The sequence below is a fragment of the Anopheles cruzii genome, chromosome 3 (assembly GCF_943734635.1).
Source record: "Anopheles cruzii chromosome 3, idAnoCruzAS_RS32_06, whole genome shotgun sequence".
NCBI lineage: Eukaryota > Metazoa > Arthropoda > Insecta > Diptera > Culicidae > Anopheles > Anopheles cruzii.
In genome coordinates this window covers 63,668,794-63,690,183 of record NC_069145.1, presented here as the reverse complement: position 1 = coordinate 63,690,183, position 21,390 = coordinate 63,668,794, and the positions used below count along the sequence as shown (strand labels likewise).

General features: G+C 45.8%; 1 protein-coding gene across 1 annotated transcript; it reads right to left on the bottom strand.

Annotated features, from left to right (window-relative positions):
• Nucleotides 1–14,899: 14,899 nt before the first annotated feature.
• LOC128274243 (protein atonal-like) lies at nucleotides 14,900–15,835 on the bottom strand. The gene has a single exon (XM_053012370.1). The coding sequence runs from the start codon at nucleotides 15,833–15,835 to the stop codon at nucleotides 14,900–14,902; it is 936 nt and encodes a 311-aa protein (XP_052868330.1).
• Between the last annotated feature and the right edge of the window lie 5,555 nt (nucleotides 15,836–21,390).

The window sequence follows — 21,390 nt, the reverse complement described above, 5'->3', positions numbered from 1 at the left end:
TGCAGCGGGACGTGAAGAATTTTATTATTGCTTTTTTTATAAAAAGCAACCGTTAGACTAATCCGTCATCGAATCGGATCGTCAAAAAACCAGCAGCCCAATCGCGGCCCTCGTCCTTTCTCAATGTCAAAGCCCGGGGAAACTCGGCCAGCAACGCGAAGCAACGAATCACTCTGACCAATCTATGAACCGATCACTGTTTTGCCTTCCTTCGCTCCACAGTCGACGAACATGCCAACGCAACCGCAGATTGATGAGTTTATGTGATTTATTAGATGCAGATCGGTTCCTTCGCCGCCAAACCGTTAACCGTAGACCCTTCATTTCGTTTCGTTTTCCATTCGAAATGCATCTTCGTCTGCCCCATTCTCGGTGATATCAGGTCCTTGTTTTTACAGCATGCACGATGTGCTTTTTTTCCTTTTTTATTTCACCCCCAGGGTTATGTTATCACGTTACACACTTTCACTTCCAATATCGCACGGTATCTGCTCGGTCCGAGATATTGCTTCCGGCAGTACCGTTCGCGCCGTGCATAGGGTCGGAAAATATGAGATTTACTCCATTTGCATAACATCGATCCACATCGATGGGCAGGCATCTCTTTTCGTTTTTATGCTAGCTGCCAACGCTTTCGGTGGATTTCGGTGGTTGATTTATTCCTGTTTTTTATATTCCAAATTGATTATCTGCACCGGCTATCGACTGCACATGGTTTGGCGAGGCCAAATTTTTACTCTTATGACAGTTGATTCTGGCGGCTGTCTATCGGGCGGTCCGATTTGCCCATGTTTCCAGGAAGCTAAGCGACGGCAATGTCGAAAATTAGCATCGGAATTGGCCGTACAGACATTGTTGTTCTTCTTTGCGAGCGTTGTTTATGGACAATCTTTTAGCACGACCAACCAAAATGTAATATATGCACATAATTTAGCGCAAGGATTATGATTCAATAATTATTCATTTTATTGATTATGCTCTTATCTAAATTTTCGACAGGTATTTTGTTCATTGGACAAATACAGGAATTTTATTAGAAGAAAAGAGAAGAGAATTAGAAAACAAATCAAAATAATTGAACATTTTGTCAATGACTGAAAAACTAGAAACATGTACATGAAACTTTTTGTACAAAGGATCACTTTGGAGCATTCTTCGAATAGACTTTCCAAGGACCACGGACAGATGTAAAACTTTATAAAGCAAGAACTTCTATGGCGTGTGCAAAACTTGCATTTTTTTGCAGAAATAGACGTTGCGTAAGCATAATGTCTACATTTTCGTTTGGATAGATATTAAATGACAACTTTGAATAGTTTGGCGACCGTATTCAAACAAACAATAACACAAACGATGCAGTTATCAAAAATAGAATCAAAAATTATTAATAGCGGAAAAGAGAGAAAGGCTTTTTGAAAAATCAAAACTTTTAGTCGCCAATGATTCCAATGTAGTGCAAATAAACCCGTGTCAATAAATAGTGAGGGTTTGGATTAAATAATTTATCCACATCATTTTCTTATTTTTAATTTAATTTACTATTTACTTAATGTTTCATTTTGCTTCATTTACTTTAACTGCTGTGTCCCTATTCCCTTTGAATGAATGAATATTCAAAAAACTTAGTTTTAAAGGTAAATCCTGTCTGCACGGAAGGACATTAGAAGGATTCGTGGAAACGGTCAAGCAAGCAATGCTCCAAGGAGGATCTGGAGATTTGAAAACGTGTCGTTCCCTAAATTAGCTTCGAACCCAGAATCTGACATTCAGTTCCTGGCATCGACCGTCGCAGAATCGCTCGAGAAGCCCCTCTCAGCGCGAGATGAAATCTCGCCTACGAACCGTGGCCTACATGCCGCTATTTTAATTTATGCATAACGATTCCATCGCGTCATAATGAGCTTTGCTTGACACTTGAGTCCTGGCAAGCCATTCAATGGTACCGTTCTGATGACGAAAGAAGGAATTGGTATCGATTTTAAAAGAGACGCTTCGCGGAACCGCTTCCATGCATCAATCAGAGGCGCTAGACCGTAATTATGTAATGTGTTGCCGGAGAACACATCCTATCTGCGCCAGGAATCAGTAATAGCCGGCGTACTTCTGTCCCCGTGCTTCGAAGTGCTGACCAGAGTATGGAAGGAGCGACAGATTGACTGCCAACTGACATCCTGAAGGCGGCAAAGCATTGGAGGTTGTCCTTTTTCTTCCTAAGGCCCAAGGACTCCTTCAATTTCCTAAGGCAAGTCTGGCAAGCTCTGTGACACGCCGTCGGTCTGTCATTCTTCCATCATTCCCTGAGCGAAGGACCCACCGAGTCAGAAATGAGAAGGAACGACAAAGCGCGGCAAACAAGAATGGGCAAAAACAGGGCGCAAATAGTAACATGCGCTAAGCTCGTAAATTAGCCCCCGGTTACAAGGTAAGCAATTGAGATACCGATCGAGCGGAACGATAAGCCCGGGGCTCTGGCCGACGCCGAGCTGATGCTGCGAAGAGGGTTCAAAGTTTATGAGAAGTTATGTTGGTAAACAGAAACCCTAGGAGAAGTAATTTAGATACGGTTTTATTTTTAATTCAGGAGCCAGGAGCAGGACCCCAGCCTAGTGAAGTTGTTAAGTTGATTTTCCAGTAAGTCGCGGGCGATAGTTTTCAATCGCCGTCACATTTGACGCCACCAAACACTGTTCCACCGGACGGACCAGCTGCCAGTCTCCGGCAAATACCTGCGCAGACGACCGCCCGCTGGTCCAGCGGCGGCCGTCACTTTGAGTTAACGCATTTTTCGCGTTAATCTTGGACTTTACGACATCATTACCAGCGCGTGCAAACGACGGCCATCAAAGAAAAATTCGACGATAGATAATAGATAAGGAAAACCTGTGCAACTTTAATTTACTTTAAATTTATGGCAACCCACACTGCGATCCAGTAGATTCCGTGATGGGAAATGCGTAGCAAGTTAATCCGTGTAATTGATACATTAAACTGCGAACGGTACACCTACCTTCCGAGACTGGAATTAATTTCCGGAGGCTGATTCGTAGGTTGAAAAATGATATTGATTTAAAAGCTTTTATTACGTCCGACATCTCCGTATTGTGTAATGAGGGAAAATGTGTAAATACGAGTACACAGTACTCCTCAATACAGTACACAGTGTTCAAAATGGGTTTTACTATTGATTGATTGATCCACAATTTTGGTCCCTAGATTATTGATGCCTAATTTACTATATTAATTGGTTCTAAATGTTGCGCGGTAAAGTAAATTATTGGTCACTTGGAAGTATGTTAGATAAATAGTTGGTCTAGTTGCAGGTTCTCATAATCCTTACAGTGGCGAAGAGTATGTCGCTGCCTTCCGATTGTGTTTGTTAAGAAAATATGATAACATAATAAATTGCATTTATCGATTGAAGCTACTTTTAACCATGGCGATGTTTTGTGCAAGAAAATCGCTCTGCACTCCAAGGCCCTTAGGGTCGAGGACACTTGAGCTTCGATAAGTCTGACGATCAACGTCCTTCGTAGGCCCAGGCCGATGGGCGCCTCGCAATGGAATCTTCACTGAGGCTGAACGCTATGTCGGCTCAACCACTCAAAGCTGAATCGGGGCCCGACAGCAATTAGTGCGACAAGGCACGGGCTCGCAACTAATTAAAACGAGTATTAAAAATTATTTCAAAGACTCCGTTTCATCGGAACCATCGAAAGGGAGATCGAATTTTGCCATACCGCCATTTAATCGACAATTAAGTCACCGGCAACGACAGTAATTAACCGTTAAATGGCAAACAGTCTCGAGATTTCATTGCACAGCTGTAATAGATTGTGTTAAACGATTTTGTTTTACGAACATTACGCGAACGTCATCATTAAAATCAATAAACTCTGAAGATGATCATCATAAGAGGCTAAACTCCATGAAAACTAAATACATACAATACAAACAGCAAATACAAGGCGCAACATATTAGTATTAAATATTGGCATTAAGTAATGTTGAAACAAATTGAACAGGGATGGTTCCAAAATGTCTCACTTTCGCATCCATGCCCATCGGCATCGGCATTAAAGCTCATTCTTTCATTCGTACATATTTGGGGCATGAAGACTGAAACAAATTCTACTTCACCCGAGTGTTTCTTCCCTCCGATGGAATCGTCAGGGATCCCCGCGGATCGATCCAAACGATCGATCCGTCCGGACTCCCGACGACTGCGGGCTTGAGAAATTAATTATCTGTCTCGGTGCTCGGTGCTACCTGCCCAATATTCCACGGTTCTTGATCTTTTACGTGAAATTTTTCGGTCAAATTAGCTCGCGCGAGTCGGCCCCGGCGCGGTGTTTGACGACGATTTGTGGGAAAATCTACCGAGCTATCGACCCGATCCGCGGTGGCGCATCAATTCGCTTCCGTGAGGCGGTTCTTAGAGCACCGGCGGAACCACCGGCGACGGAACGTTGTCCCACGATGATCAGCCGATGCGATGCGGCGTATCGGAACTGGTTCCTCGGGTGGGGAAAAAACGATTATCGGCAAACCGGCGTCCGGAAGTGATCTCATTCTCATCGCGGGGCTTTCCAATCGGGCGATCGATCTGCGCTGGGAACCGAGCTGAGCCGGCGAGAAAAATGACGAAGGCATAATATAAACCAGAGCCGATGATGACGGTGGGTGCGATACGAGTTAGTGAAGCGATTTGGACAGACTTGACAGGTCGGTTCTAGAGGTCATAGCTTACTAAGGATAGTAGGACACTCAATCGTGGCTCACTGTTCACAATGATGCAATGAAGGAAAATTGCATGAATGCAAATGTAACATTCTACTATCTTCAGCATTCTCTTGAAATATTAAGGAACAAAGAATTAATTAGCTAAAGGGGAATAAAACCAATTTTAGGCCGATTTCGGAGGTTATTAAACTGTCAATCAAGAAGTTTGCTTCCCTCGTTCATAGCGACTTCGAATCAGTGCAGCAATTGGCTGGTGACGGTTTCATCACTTTACCTCCTCCTCGTAAGCGTTCGTATGATCAAGCGCGAGACGTTAGCAAGACGTTCCTCAAGGCATGACCCGGCTTCCTTCCTTCCTTCCTTCCGCGAGATTTCACGCTCACGTCCGATGAACCGCGACAGCGTAAAAGTGCACGATCACAGCGCTTGGAACCGTTCTCGGAGCCGCCACGAGGGTAGCGGATAATTAATAAATATGCTCGATCGGCGAGTTTTCCCCGTCTTCGGTTTTCCGTTTACTTACTACAATACTTCAGCGTCAATTATGATTATTACCGGCTCGCTCGGTCCGGTCCCTAACCTTGGCCCGCCCTGGAGCATTGCGTAAGCCGCTTTCCGGGCCGTCGAAGTTGAAAGGAGAAAAATATGTGAATCACGGCGGATGTGAACCTGCCCGAACCTGCGTTCCAGAAATCAATTGATCCGCGGCCGCAGATATGCCACCGGGGCTGCGCCACCGCCGGCAACCGTTCGCGGACGCAATGGAAGCAAATCGATGAGACACAGAAATGTCATTATTGCTTATTAAATTGTTAAGCAAGAACTTCTCTGCCCGCGAGACTCGCAAAGGAGAAGTGACGAACACGTGGGTAAGTAAGTAATGGAGCTAGCATAGTACGGGGCCAATGAAGCTGTTGGTTGAGGGAACAACCGTCAGCGCTAAGTGAGTGTTAACGATTTTTTGTCGTTGGTCCCTTTTGCTACTAGAGACAAAGAAACAATTATTCCTTTTTGGCCATAGAGAAATACAACATTCTCACGTTGGAACGAAAAATGTAAATATAAATTTAAATAGAAAATCTTAAAAATGTATTATTTCCACTCTAGTCATAATTATCCTAATTTTTTTTAATCTGCCTCACTCTTTCAAAGCGAACTCAATAGAGCCAATAGAGCCAAACTAAATTGTGTGTTTAGCTTCGGTACTTATAAAACGCCCTGCTATTGCCACCCGAAGAGTGACCTCCGGGAGCGGCGCGCGAAAGCGAAACGCAACCGCAACCCAAGATCAAGGTGATTAAATGGCAATCGTAATCGACGATAATTGGCCCCGATCGGTTCGATCGTCCCTGACTTGGGCTCTTCCGAAGTTATTTTGATTTTTCGAGCACCCGGGTCCGGGCGTTTTTATTAACCGATTTCATTGGAAACGGTGATCCTCAAGGCGCTAGTAGTGTTTCAGCTCTCCGGCGGCCTTTTGCATTCGTCAAACGACATCTAGTTGAAGGGAAAACCGCGTAATGACAGAGGTACCACTCTTCATTCTGGGTCCGTGCTAAGTAGTGTCTTTTAAGAAGAGATTTCGATGCAACCATTGTTGCCGGTGCTAAAATACTGTTGCCTAACAAGCGCTAACAGATGATCATTAATGCTAATGAGGTCGCATTATCACACCTTCCGGAAGATGTCTGTCAGCGAAAGTAAAACCGAACAACACTCGAGGGGCTCGTGCTCTGTGACGAATCCGTCAAAAATCGTGTCTCTGATGGATAGTTCGGCCACAACTGATTCGAAACCCCTTCTGAGGGCACGCGCCTCGGACAGGATCATTAATCCTCCGAGAGGAGCTCGTCCTTAAGGGGCACAAATTATCCTCATCAGCAATTATCTCGCTCACACACACAACAATTGAATACGAACCGCTCGGTTTTGGTTGGAACGTGTGACCATCCGGGCACGTACCACGCAAGGACCAATTTCAGCACGCGACACGTTCTGCCGCAAGCCATCGAAGCGGGAAAGTCTTTTTTCGCGTCTTTGACGACAGTGCGCCAGCCTGGGGTACGGACCCACCAAATGCACGCTCTACATTTGTTTCCGTCGCTGTTCTGATCGGTTGCAAACAGAGGTAGCTTTTCTTTGGTTAGATTGATACTTTGTTCCAACAATAAATAGGCTTAAGAATAATTACTTTTCCACTACGTTAGTTTTTCTGATTCTTTGTGGTTGATAGTGTTTTACAATTCCAAAAACTAATATTGAATGAAGATGCGCTGTACTCTGAGCGCGAGCCGTAAACTTGCGTTAGCTTTGATCACGACATTCGTGCCTAAAGCTCAATTCCGGATCAAAGCCGGACACTCCGACAATGAAACCTCTTTGAATTGCTAAATTTTTTGTTCAACTTGAGCCATACACCCAAAACTGAAAGTAAAACGTCTGCACAACCTTATCATTACATTGGCTTCTTGCTCAAAATTCACATGGTGGCCCGTTCTCCAGGCGTTCACTTTACTTTTCAATTAGCCTAAACACTGTTCTTTCTCGTGATCTAACCGCTCACCGCGGCAGCACCGTTACGGTAGTTCAAAGCTCTGTACCGACAACAAGGAAGGAAGCAGCGGCACGCACAAAAACAGGAATCCCAACATTGTATCCCAACGAAGCTCACAAATCTCACCACCCAGAACCCGGGCCTAGACCCGTAGCGAAATGATCCGTGACCGTGGCAGGGCCGCCCAGGTAAAGTACCGTAAAGATCCGACGACGCGCCAGGGAGTTGTTGGCGAGGCACCGGGCACCGCACCAAACACCAGTTTATATGCTGGTGAATGTTCGGATAATCGTGCTACGGCTAAGAAAAAGAACTCATAATTTGAATTTAATTAATAAGCGTAAACAATCCTCGCCATGTATATGGCTGGCTCTCCGGCATGCCGTACCGGTACGTGGAGGACACAGCCCCAAAAAAACGTGTTCCTTGCGATGTCTCGCAAGGTCCGTCAAAGCGGTTCCCGGGAGTCATCATCTTGCGGTACCCTCCCGAGGGCGGCATTTGCCTTTATGGACCTGTTCGACATGATTTCGCTACCGTTTTTCGGTATTCTCCGGCCCGGGACGATTAGCATGATCTGTGCGATCTCTCTCTAATGCGACGATCACCTACGGACTTCGGAGCTTCTTGTTCCCATCTCACTTAATTACCGGCTCCAGCACATTAGGTGCGAGGTATCGCACCCCGGATCGGGACCAGCTCCGGAACGCCGTGAAACTGGGCTTTCTTTCGCGCTCTCGCACGGCCCTGCATCATCAGCTTATCGATGGTTAATTGATGTCGCTCGGCCCCCGGCGGCCCGGGGGTTGCTGGGAACTTTCGGCCAATCCGTTGCGGTCCACCGGAATGCCGGTGCTGACCCCTAGCGACCGGGGCCGCAAAATGTGCCCAACGATAAATCATACCATCGTGGATCGTGGGAACAAGATCGCTGATTACGCGCTAATCTGACCAGTACCTGTCCAAGTGTCTGTGGTCCTCCCCCAAAAAACTGCCCAGCCAGGAAGCTCCGGTCCGACTCGTGGGCCGGCGACCTTACCTGGTGGTGGTGTATAATTTTATTAAATAGTAACATTTCCCACATCTCTTCACCACACGCTGTGCCGTCGCCCGCTACCTTGCGCCATTTTCATCGCAAATTCCCTGCCTGTTAGGGTCCAGCTAGGCTGGCCAGCTCATTGGGTAGGATCACTAACGGATGACGGGCCAGGTAGCGGATTGTGTGTGTAATGCACTTGATGCAATTTTACTTTAATGTCGGCGAAAGTGAGTGAGGAAATAGATTACTTAAGGGCGGAAAAATGCACTTGAAAGGGCTGCACCATCACGGACCACTGCCTAAGCGGTGCATTAGATCGCATTATTCCTGTGGCGCTTTTCTTTCTGAAAATTCATTCATGACATCCTAAGGGTTCATTTTTGATCTAGCAGTCGTAGCAGAAATAGATAGAGTCTAAAGAAGAGCAAGAATTTAAAAAAAATTAAGTATTTAAAGAACAACTAAATTCTTTCATTTTCTTTTAATTCTTAAAAATAATTCAAAGAGGAATTAATCCAAGAAAAAAAACCACAACCAGGGTTATTCGAAAACTTTGGCTCTTTTTCGAAACAGCAAAACTAACGGCCAAACGCTATTCACTATCCAGTATTTTCTTACTGTATATTAAGAAAGAATATTGGTTTTTGTATGTTTTGTTTGCATCCCTCGCATAATCTGTTCTGATTAATATAACTAATTACATCATAATCATTCCAATCCAGTTTAAATGGAAATAACTAGGCACATTGATCTCGCCAATAATTGTTTTGGTAGTTTCATCTAACGGGTTACGACTAGCGTTTTCTATTATCAATTTCTCGTAAAACATCCGGCGAGGCGAGTTGTTGGCTACAAAAATCAAAACCAAACGCTCTGGTTGGCCCGTGCGATGCGACCGCGTCGATGCTGCCACTGATTTCATTGTAGCAGCATAAACATAGGTTCTTCAGATCGTGCCGTACGTGGCTATGGGGAAAGGTTGTTCAAATAATGACCAGCAAATGAAGCCAATCAGTAAAAAAAAATTTACCGACCTGGTACCTTGCCGAGAAGAATAAAGGATCGATACAGATAAGGAAAGCAAATCGGGAAATGGTACAAAATTCTAAACTGAAAACAACAAAAACTGAAAATGCCCATACTCAACGAAAGTGCAAACGAAAGCGAGATCCTCAACTAATAAACGGGAAGAAACAGCAGGTTATGACGGAGAAAAAAAATACTCATAACTCATGCTTTACCACTACCCAACATTAATGATTCGATCGTGCGAATGTTTGCGCAACCTGCACAAACCCCTAGCCCGGGTTTGCGCCACTCTTGTCTGCGCATCATAAGTGTATCGTACAGCAGGTCGGGAGAATTCGAATAAGGATCTGCGCACGACTTCTTTCGTTACAGAACGTGTTTTTTGCCTTTTCGTAATACTTCAACGGGTTTGTTACTGCTTCCGTAGCAAAGTGGATCCGGAAGCGGTTGTTCGTTTGAAGACTTCCAAAGAAAGTGACTAAACTTAATTTGATTGAAAACTATAATATAAATGATATAATATATAGTGGCTTTTGTACCATTTGATAATATGAATCAACTTTGAACAGCAGAAGTTCTCAGGCAACGTTTCATATTGCAGCTTAGAAACTTAAAGGTGCAAAGCTTTTGTTATATGTTTGTGCAAGAGATGAACGTACAAGAGTGTACGCGAAATGTATGTATATTAAATTTTGTATTTAGTTTCTGCCAATTTTACGATACAAGTGTGGAAAACCAAGCAATACATAATAATAAGAAAAAGTTCGGAGATCGAAAAATTTGCATAACTTATCAACAAATCTGCACGAATTTGAAACGTTTAATAACAGCTGAGAGACTGCGCATCATTTACTTAAATCCAAGCATTTTGTAAGATATTATTCAAAACCCAGTTTAAGGGAGTTTTTAAAAATACTGCTGAATCAGAGGATCAAGAAATAACGACATTTCCTCAACAATCCTATCGTTAAGCGCAGATTAACCTACTCGAAGCTGCTCGATTTTAAGTGGCTGTGAGAAAGTAAGGGCAAATTAAAAACAAGTTAAACTTATCCACACACCAAACATCACAACTACCCGGTTCGTTAAGGTGTTACACACTAAATGGTGAGCCATCTGCGGTTGATAACAGTCGTTATTGAGTCCCGCTAGAAAGCCCCACCGAAAGTGTAACGACCAAATTGGAGCGGAAGTATGTACGCTCGGGAGAGTCTTCTGGCATGTGGTGCACCGAAAATAACATCACCTATTTGAAACCCATTTTATCACACAACCATTCAGCATCGGCCCTCAAACTGGTCGCTAAAATGTGAAGTGTTTCGATGAAGAATGCGCTGAACCGATCACGCCCGCAAATGTTTTCCCATGTTGAGCAGTAAAAGCGAGAGTGTAACGTAAGAGCGTTTCGGAAGTTTGAGGCAGTTCTTTTGTGTTTTTTTGGATCTCTCTCTCTTTCGCTCATATTTCCTTCGTTCGACCATTTTCCGCTGCCGGTCGGAATCAGTGATGCTTCGGAAGCAATTTCCACGGACCGGTGCTATTGTGCCGCCGTGCTGGAGGTCCGTTCTCCTTCGTATGCTGCACTCCTCCCGGCACGACCGCTGGTTGCGGTAGGAAATTATGCAATTTTTTCGAGCTCCTACCACTACCAGCCCCAGCGACACGGCCCCTTATCCGATTGACCACTTCCATCCGGCAACCGGTACGAGATGTGGCCAAGATTCTCTTCTCACTCCCTCTCCATCCGCTCCGCTAAGCGGCTATCCGGAAGGATGTATCATTACCGATGCTGGCGCGGCGACTGGCAAAAGCCCAGGCCCCGACCTGACCGCCTAGCCGGTGGCGGAGATGCTCCGAGATGTTCTTTTAGAACTAGCAGAGTGTAATAATTTGAATAATTTTCCACTGTACACCCGTAATGGTCGTCGGTAGTTTGTTCACCTTCCGACCACGCACTTTGGCCGTTGTTTTTTTGTTGTTGGCGGTGCTTTGTCGATCGTTTCGGGAAGCCCAAACGACGGAAGAGTCGATGAACTGCCGCCGATACGGTGTTTGGCGCATATTCGAAAAGAGCTCGTCGTTTGAAGGATTTCAGAAAGCAGACAGAAGTCTTATGACATTCTCCGCACATGCTATATTTTGGAATAATAATCACCGTTTTACGCTGGAATGTCACAGAAAGCTAATTTTGTTTAAAAAATATATTTTTATGAACTGGTCCATATTTTATTCTTGGTTCTAATAATCGCGTGCCATTGTCAATAAATTCTATAAATCAATAAATTCTACTGCTGAAATGCTGTTTTTATGTTTTCAATGGTGATGCTGTGTTGAAGAAGGATGTTAAGCATAACTTTGCTTTTTGGCTTATTTAGTCTTAAAGCTCTCTCTCTTGAAATAAATCTTTATTTAACACAACAATGCGCTTCTTTTCACAAAGACTGGCGCCAAACAGCACAATAGACAACACACCATTGAAACGTTACACGTGTTTTTTTTTGTGTTTTCCACGAAAAAACAAAATACAAACACGCAGCCAGCCGCGCGGCATCATAATCGATGGCCGTTTTCAATAGCTGCGCGCAAAAACCGTGTAATGTCGGTAGGAATCTGTCAAATTAGGCTTAAATTTACGACTGTCATAAACCTCGGATCGGTCCCTCTTTTTGGCCGCTTGGCCTTCAACCGGCGCAAGATTTTCATCTTCTCTGTTATGCATCCACCGTTCGGTAGTCTGGAGAAAGGACCTCTTCAGGAGCCAAGCAGCGCACGGTGTCGTTTGGTCCCGGGGCGCCGTGTCATATACCGTCAGCATTACCGGACCGTTCCAATAAACTTACATCCGATATCCTGGCGTTATCTTCCGGTTATCATTGTCCGCACAGTGAGCAGAAGCTGCAACCTCAGAGGGAGGTAAATTATGACGGTTTCGGCCGGTCAAGCGGACGGTCAACGGTCCCAAATCGTCCCATTTCGCACACCGTACTAGAGGCTCCTCCAGGAATAGGTTCTTATCAGGTTTCACGGCATCGTATTGCCGTATGGAATTCAATCGTTGCATTCCCAGGACTTGGTGTGAAGGTCGAGGAAGCGTGCACGGCCAACGTCTCGCCTTTGCCTTTCCCTACTTCGCATGTTTCACGTTTTTACTTTTCTAAATTTCCAAGAACTACAATTTGGCCTAGGAATGGTAAGCCACTTGACAGTACAATTTATGAAGTGTAACCCACCTTTATTGGGACCGTGTGGACCGACACCTCATAAATTGACCGCCAAGGATAAACAACCCTGGTGACCTTTTGACCGATGGAAGATTTGGCCAACTTAACGGATGCGAAAAAGATATCATAGAGCAACGGACTAGGACGTACTACAAAGGTTCTATAAGTATTTTGATAATTCTATGCAATTCTATTGGTAAAAAATTAGATGATAGCTCTAGACACTATACGCTTCTACTATTTATGTTTAACTTGCCACACATTATGGCCCACAGAAATTGGAAACCCCAACAACACTCAAATGAAATAAAAAACAAAATAAAAAGACGCGAAAACTCAGATTCTCCGTAGGAAAATATATAGATCGGCCCTTACTGCCCCAATTAGACCTCTTCGGGAATTCCCATTTTTTACAAGCGATCGCAGAAGTCGATCAACCGGCGTTCGATCTTGGGGGGTGCACGCTGACGCCTCCAATTTGAATGGCGCGACGACGACGGAGATCATAAGCGCCACCAACGCCATCAACCGCAAGGTACTGGCCCTGATCGTGGCTCATGCGATAAGGGTACTTCCACGCTACAGAAGCTCGATGGTGCCCGCCATGCCATAAAACTCGAAAATCATTGTAATCAGACAGCGGTAGTTCACCGGCCGAAGATGCAGACGCTAATAACACCCCGTTGAAGCCGTCGCCTTAACGCTACGCCTCGAAGATGATGCTAATCTGTAGATTGGGCGATCGCAGCAATGTGTTGAAGTGTGGGAGAAGCGATACTGGCACAGTTCTGAACTATCGAAGTAGGTACCACATCTATACAGAGTACAATAATATTTTTGTTAAATTTTAAAGCACTCTTAAGGCAGAACGTGAGACGATCTCGGGGTGATCTCTTGTAAAAACCAAATACACGACGCAGGAATATGTACAAAATTTCTTACCAAACTACACGTACGAAAATTACGTTCCCCACTGTAACTATAACCAAACGAGAAAACCGAAAACAACCGAAAAACAAAACACAAAAACCGGATCAGCTCGATTTTTTCACAACTCATCGTCGTCTGCTCCGGAACGCTGGGCCTAGAGCAGCGACGGCGACGACAACGGCTGCAGCCTTTCGCCCCTACGAGCCTGTGCCGTGAACTAGAACTTGACTCGGTGATCTACTCTCTGGCCCCCTAATAGGCCACCTTTCAGGCGTAAATTACCCACGTAATTTGGCGACCGCCGACGGTACTCGCCGATGGTGAGGTGATTGATTTTGTCCAAACTTCGGCCCTAATCAGACCACGCGGTTTCGCGCACCTTTTTAAGGTGGGATGTCTGGGTGTGTAATTTAATTACCGTGGACCACCATAAACGCCTTGCGAGGCACTGGAGGCGGCGGCGGCGGTGGCGGACTGGAGCGGGTAATTGATCAGACCTAATTTCGGGACCCCTCGACGATCGACGAGCGAGCGAGCGATGCTCCGGAGCATTTAAGAAGCTCGCGACGACGCAATCGGTTAGCAGAGGTGTCCTTCGATAGGAGCTGGGCACCGCGGATACTCGAAGGTCCTTTTTCTTTCTTTCTTCTTCATCTTTCTCGGCTCGCTCGAACACGCTCGCACGATACAGCAGTCTTGAGAGAAGTGTTTACATTTACAACCCTCGCGTGATTATTTCTTCATATTTATTTGACTTCTTCCACGCGAACTCAACGTTTGGCCACCTTGTTTATCGCCCGTTCCGTTTTCGATTTCACACCTTAATTTCGAGCAATTGCGCACGATTATCGACCAGCACCTCCTTGGTTCCGTCGATCAAGCGAACCCAACGGGTGGGCGATTGGAGCCCCTAACGAGAGTGACCTACTGTGCGTGAGTCACAAATTGATGTCTTAAATATACACATCTAGTCTTGCCTCTCTAGCTTGTGCAACTGTACGTGGCACTAACCGTACTATTATGGGCCCACTAGCGCCCTAAGGCGCTATCAGCACCCTGAAGCCGCTTTCCCACGCCACTTTCCCTATACAACCTGTACCGAAACCCCACACGTTGGCAGCTGCTTGCCAAATGTGCGGATAAGCTTAAACTATGTTACCCTTGGTATGTTAGCTACTATCCTCCAATCTAAGCCTGTGCAAGTCTAGGAGCTGGGTGTCATGTACAAGTGCATGTTCTACCGCTGCAAGTCTCTTTCTCTCTGTAGCGATCTCTCGATCACCGGAAGCCTGACCTTACACACTATCCAAAGCCTCCGCCGGCTAGGCTCGTTGCTACTAATGTACACCTATGATACAACGAACGTTTCCGCTTCCTCCAGCGAGTCTAGTCTCGTGACAGCAGCTCGTTGAGGGCCGCGATGTATGTCTGTGCCATCTGGAGCGTTTCGAACTTGGACAACTTCCGGTCGTTCCCGAGCGATGGCACCACATCCCGCAGCCGATCGAACGCATCGTTCAAACTGTTCATGCGCCTCCGTTCGCGAGCATTCGCCGCCAGGCGGCGCTTTTTCACCACCTCCGGCTGGATCGTGACCGCAGACTGCTCACTCAAGTGTGACGGAGTCGGCGAAACGGAACTTCCGGAGCTGTGCGTAGGGCTGCTGTGATCTCGGACCGCCGGTATCGCGTACGGATTGTAGAACGGTGCACTGTGACTGGCCTGACAGGGAGCCATCGTCGTGGCCGATCGCTTAGGAGCCGCCGGGTGTGATGAGGACGAAAATGTTGCCCTAGGTGGGATCTCCTGTGGGACGTCGTCACACCGCGAGTACTCACTCGGCAGGGATCGATCGCGAAGCGGAGGACCGCTCTCAGCTACCGCGTACCGAGGTACGGTCGGGGATGCCGTTTTAAAGCAGTTCGTGGCGTAGTTGTAGTACTGATCGCAGGTCCCGTTGACATTGCTGGCCGCTCGTCCCGCACCGTGCATCGTGGAAGCGCCATATCCGAAGCCGGTATACGGACTGGCCGGACTGGTGTACTCGGCGGGGCTCGTGTTGTTGTAGTACGACTCCGGGCTGGACACCGGACCTGGGCTGTGATAGCCTTCGGAGCACCCACTATCCGTGCCGTAACCGTAGCACCCACCCGTACCGATCATGGAAGCTCCGTTGGTGCCGCTACCGTTGTTGTAGTGACTGTAGCCGACAGTGTCCAGCCCAAGAGCTCCGGCACCACCATATGCAGCCATATTTCCACCGGCGCCGTACGCTGAGGCATGATTGTACTGCTGCTGCTGCTGCACGTACGCCGAACTCATTTTGAAGTCAGCCACTAGTCAGCGCCGCGAGACACCTTTCACGAGCAAAAAACACCACCACGCCGCAATACTTCACGCCAATCAGCAATTACTGAATTCCACACGCTCACTTCCCGCCGACTTCACGTGCTAGAGCTTCACGCAGGACACAATTGTCGGTTCGTGCGGGCATCCACTTTGTCACCACCGCCAAACGGGTTCCTGGTCGGCGCACTCAAGAGCGCCACACCGACGTCACTGGAGTCTGACCTCACGCCGGCGATTGGCGTTTAATAGTCCATTAACTGTTATTAGTGAGCAGCGCGCGAAGATGACAAGTGACCGCCGGATCGGGTATTGAGCCAGCTCACAGGACTTCCTCGTTGGCTAGGTACGCGAGCACGCAGCTTCCGTGTCCGTCTTCGTTGGGATTTTGTAATCAACTGATCGCAACAAATCACGCAGCGCCGATCATCGTCGATCGGAGCCCGAAAATCCCGAAAGGCGCCGAACCGGGCCACCGGGAACCGCCGCCGCGACCGCGCGTCAGGTGGAAGTTGTCCGCGGAACTCGTCGGAGCGAGCCGCAAAAAAAATCAAAACAAAGCCCAGCGGGACGCACACACAAGATCGACCGCGATCCGAACCCGATCCCTTGGAACCGGACCGAGTGAGACACCATCATTCTTACCTGCTTTCCTTCGCTTTCGTTGTCCCTTTTTCGCTTGACCGCCGTCCCGATCGGCTTCGAAGCTCCGCCCTTAAGCCGGATCCCGTTCGGAAGATGCACCATCGGAGAAGATCGTGAACGTGTTTGGAATCCTCTCTGGCGATCAGTCGCAGATCGGGCTTCATCGCCGCCGGGCGAATAGCAGAAGGAAAGGGCTACCAGAGTCAGGTGGATCTGGTGGACGAACTTGACCCGCGACCCCAAGAAACATTGTGAAAATCGACCCTGCGTTTCGGGTCAGTGCGAAAAAGGGGCACCAGTCGGCACTACAACCCTATGAAGAGGACGTAAATTGATCCTTCGTCGGGTCGGGCTGCAATCGTTCGAGCGTTACAATCCCATCTTATCGAGAGCAATGTAGAGCACGCTTTCAGGGCCAAGGAAAGCTTTGGAAAAGTGAGACACTTCTAGGTCAAGCTTAGGACAGATTTTTCATCCTTTCAGTACGAGTTCAATCAATATTTCCAGTTTGTATGTAGAGTGTTGAGAGATTTTTGTTCTGCACAAATTGCTGTATAAAAATAGAATGATTGTTTTGCAAACTACTCAAACGCAAACGCGTAGAAAATATTGGTCCGTTTTTCGAATATCATACTTCCGATCTGTGTAATCACTCAATAAACAGATCGTTCCGCTTTTCCCGTTTCTAAACGTCCAAAAAATACTCGATAATTTTGGTAGATTACCAAAAAATTGAACAAAGTCTCGAAATTTAATTTAAATGATAATTAATTAATAATTAATCTGGCCTCTTCGATTGCGCCGTTACGTTACAGGACGATCTGATCGTTGATAAAAAATTAGAACACCAAATTGTGCCGATTCTTAAAGCGATTATTTATTATTTATTTATTGTTATTGCAACGAACAGAGGCGTATTAAGCGCCAACTTAAACTTAAGACACTCAAGTTCATGCTCTGTCAGGGTTCAAATGGATGATCTACGGACTAGCTATAATTCATAGTTATGAATAACTGGACGCACTTAGAAATAGAACGACTTAAGAGATTATTTTATAAATTAAGCCACGAGACGCATTTTGAAATGTGTCTCGCAGAAGCCGATGCAAATAAGGCTTTTTGTATTTTTTTTAACATAATTTTAGTATGCCTGCGACAACATTTTTGGATTCTTTTTCTCGCATTGCTTTACTTTAGAATATGCTATACATATTTTGCAAAATAACAAAACATTGTTCAATGGTTGCAAACTGTGGCCCAGTTTGCTAAACGTGACTTGGCGCGAAATGAATAATTTATCAATAGAAACTCCAAACATTGGTCGGAACCACAGTCTGATTTTCTCACTCACGTCTCACAAATGCTCTCCATTCTGCGAACCTCCAGCAGCATCCCGACCGGAGAAAAGATTTCCCATCACAACTTGTGATTTGACTGAACAGATGGCACATTTGCCTGCCGTCGGAAGCCTAGAGGCCTATTCCAATTGATCTAATTCCACGCACTGACAATAAGTGGCCTTTTCTGTTAGCGTTTTTCTGTTTTAAGAAATTGCACCCAAAGTGTCCGGTGAGGCGCCGTCCAAGGCCATTACCATGCTCGCTGGTCGCTGGTCTAGATTTTCTTGAAGGCAACGCCTGCGTCAACGAGCAGCATTTATCGACAATCAAATTATCTCCGGGGAAAACAATTGAACGTGAAGCGAGCAAAACATGAAAAAATCGTATTCGTGGCCCCATAGTCAACAGCAAAGTAGTTTTATATTTCATCGCACCTTCGCACAGCGGCGCCAGACCGGGGCCGCACCAGGAGCCTGGACCGTTTGCTCAGAATTATTCAAAGCAAATTTAATTTAAAGCTACCTCTTCTGCCCCAGTAAATGCTGAACTGATTTGATTAGCCTTGAGTGGCTCGTAATTAATAACAGATTGTGGAAGAACTCTATGCTTCCCAGTAAGCCAACCGAGCAGTCCACTTTGATTTCTTCGGCTGACGCCACCCAAATGGGTGTTGGAATGCTCGGTGTAGGGAGAAAAATCTCACCTTAGCCGAGACTGAAGGGCTGAAGACAGTACGAATGGTTTGTGGCCCAATGGTAATGAAAGTGGAGCAACGATCATTCATTATTATGTCTACGCAGAGAGTTAGCGATTTTAGCAAGATTAGCGAAAGTGGAATAAATTCACCACTGCTTGTTCATGTACTATTACTTTTCTGCAGATTACTGTGAGTGGAGGCATTTAAATAGCTCAGCCAGGTTGATTCAGCACGTCATTGGTTCTCTTGCTTAAGCTACACAAGTTGCTTAACTTCCCACAAGTTTCTACACTTTCTGCAATCCATTCGCAGCAGGAACTTAAAGACACACCGTAGTGGGTAAAATAAATAATAACCCCACGAACACACTTTTACGTACCGCGGCGACCCTGGCTGGTGCAGTTGTTTGCAAACAATTGTATTAATTTCACGCCCAACATGGTTCCTGCGGTGGCAAACATTCACTGGAAGCAGATAGCCAAGCCAAGAAAACACTCGCCACCCGCCAAGCGTGAAAAGCGGCTACACAGGACACCGCACGGCTGGTGGTCCTCGTCCATCGGCTTCGACAAGATCTAATCCAATCACCATTCGGCACCAGCGGTGGGTCACATTTTCCGTGTCCTCAGAATCATTAGCTAACGCAGCATGAAATGAACCATGCTTTGTTGCAAATTATCACGCCCGAGCATTGCGGCCGAGGAGGAATCCTTTTTGCTGTTTTGCCTGCGTACTTCCCTGGCACCTTCTTCTCGGCAGCGCACCGCACCGGAAAAGGACGTGCGGCCCAAGCGCCAACGAGTCTTGAGAAATCTCTACGGCATGACTTTGCAGGATCTTTTCTCGGACTTTTTACCCTGGCCTGGTTGGTTTGGCTTTGCCTGTTTCGCTCTCATTCCTTTGGAGCGGATGACGATGCTCATGTCTTAATTTTGCCCTGTCCGTGGTGCTTTCTTATCAATTATGTATAGTTCACAGGCCTGTGACTACGCCAGCTTAGTTTGCTCAACTAATTTTGTGAATTTTCCCTTTAATATTGTTTCAAATATGTTTTGAGTCTTTAAGAGTACAGAGTTACAAATAAAGCTAATATTACTAATCTGTTTTCGTAAGGAATTCTTTGCGACTCGACTGTAGCAAAGTGACCATTGTGAAGCAAGGACTCACTCTTTGGTTATAAGTTTGTTGCCACCCCACCTGGCTCTGGTACACAGGGTCTTAAAGTGCGGTGAAATAAATGAAACTCATAAAATAGTTTTAAAACAGATTGAAAACTAGGCGTCAAAACCCCGCAACCTGGCTCACAGGATTTAGTAGAAGTATAAAATTCTTTTAATAAAATCCTGTCGACCCGTGACCGACAGTGCTTCAGAGGTTAGTGTGCATGGCCCATTCCTTCATCCTTGGTCAGCAAGTGTGGCACACGCCGTTCTAGGAGCCCTACATCATAAATTCAAACTTAGTTTATGCTCGGCACCAACCGATAGGAGAATAATATGTTAACACTAGCTATAGGATTTGGCTTTAGGGACGTTGTTGGTGCGACACATAAACAACATATTCCAAAAAAACTGTTAAGCAAGTTATAAATCAAGACACATGCAGACAGGCTGCGTGTGATATGTATTGTATTAAACTTAACCCAAAACTATTTCCCCTCAGAACGACCGACTACTTCATTAAACTCTTTTGTTCGATTCGGTTCGATTGTTACATTCGGTCGCCACACAAGATAGCGCCCTATGTGGATAAAAACTATGTCTGCAAACCCAGACTGACACTTAAATGTACCATATCGATCGTCTTGGGCAAAGGGAAAAAAATTTGAACGCCGTCATAGTTTTTGTAGCATCTTCTTTTATCGTTGGGCCTTATACTATAAAACCAATCAACCGGAAAGCCAATCTCTTGAGCTGGCCCAGAAGCGATTGGTGGTGTAGGTCCGTTTAGCTTCATTCGGAAAACCTAGACATGTTTTTCATTACGGATCAGAGAGTTTTTTGTTTCGTTGGTATCTTCCGTCTCTTGGGGTGCTTTATACGGGTAAACGAAGAAGTCTTATGGAAAGCGAAGTTCCTTAAGTTCCTGTTTTTCATACAAACCGTATTAGCCTGGAGGCCGAATCAGATATCAGGCGCTACCAACAGTGATCTTGTCTCAAACAGCAGCGTCGGCGAAAGCCCATAGCGTGTTGACAGTGGACTATTGTTTTGGATCAAGCTTCCAGAAAAGATTAGCAAAGCAACTTTAGTCCCAGAAGCTGTGGGACTCGTTATCGTGTAACGCGATCGCACATCGATAATGGCTGCGCTTCGTAGCGATGGCAAAATTGAAGTCAAACTCTAAATTATTGTTATTATCACACCACGTACTTTGCCTACGAGCTACGAACCGTGCTAAATACTCGCCAACTCGTCCACTGCGTTGAGTCGTCGATCGTGAAGATCTTTCGTTCCAACGATAGAGCGTTTTCTTATGCACAGCCAATCTTCTTCTAAGGCAAGGCTTTCTATCTCCCTGTAGATATCTTTTTAAACAGTTTAAAAGGCGAGTGAATAGACATGCAAGTAATACATAGCTTCGGCGTGAAACTACTTTAAAAGCGAAGATAGATCAAATATTCTTGTTCTCTGTGCAGTAGACACTATTGAGATCCATCCAGTATTACGTATTTTTTCCAAACCCCTTTTCCCTCACAAGTTTTACAAAACATGGGATAATCTGAGAGAGAATCAATGATGTCGTGAATCTCGGGTTTTAGTATGACCTATCGGAAGCTGGAATATGATAAGTAAGAATAAGCAGCATTTTTTTAGCACCCCTTACTTTGAACCCAGTCACTTTTTTTT

Bases quoted from the DNA above. Each gene is read 5' to 3' on its own strand.
- LOC128274243 (XM_053012370.1), bottom strand. From the start codon at position 15,835: ATGAGTTCGGCGTACGTGCAGCAGCAGCAGCAGTACAATCATGCCTCA.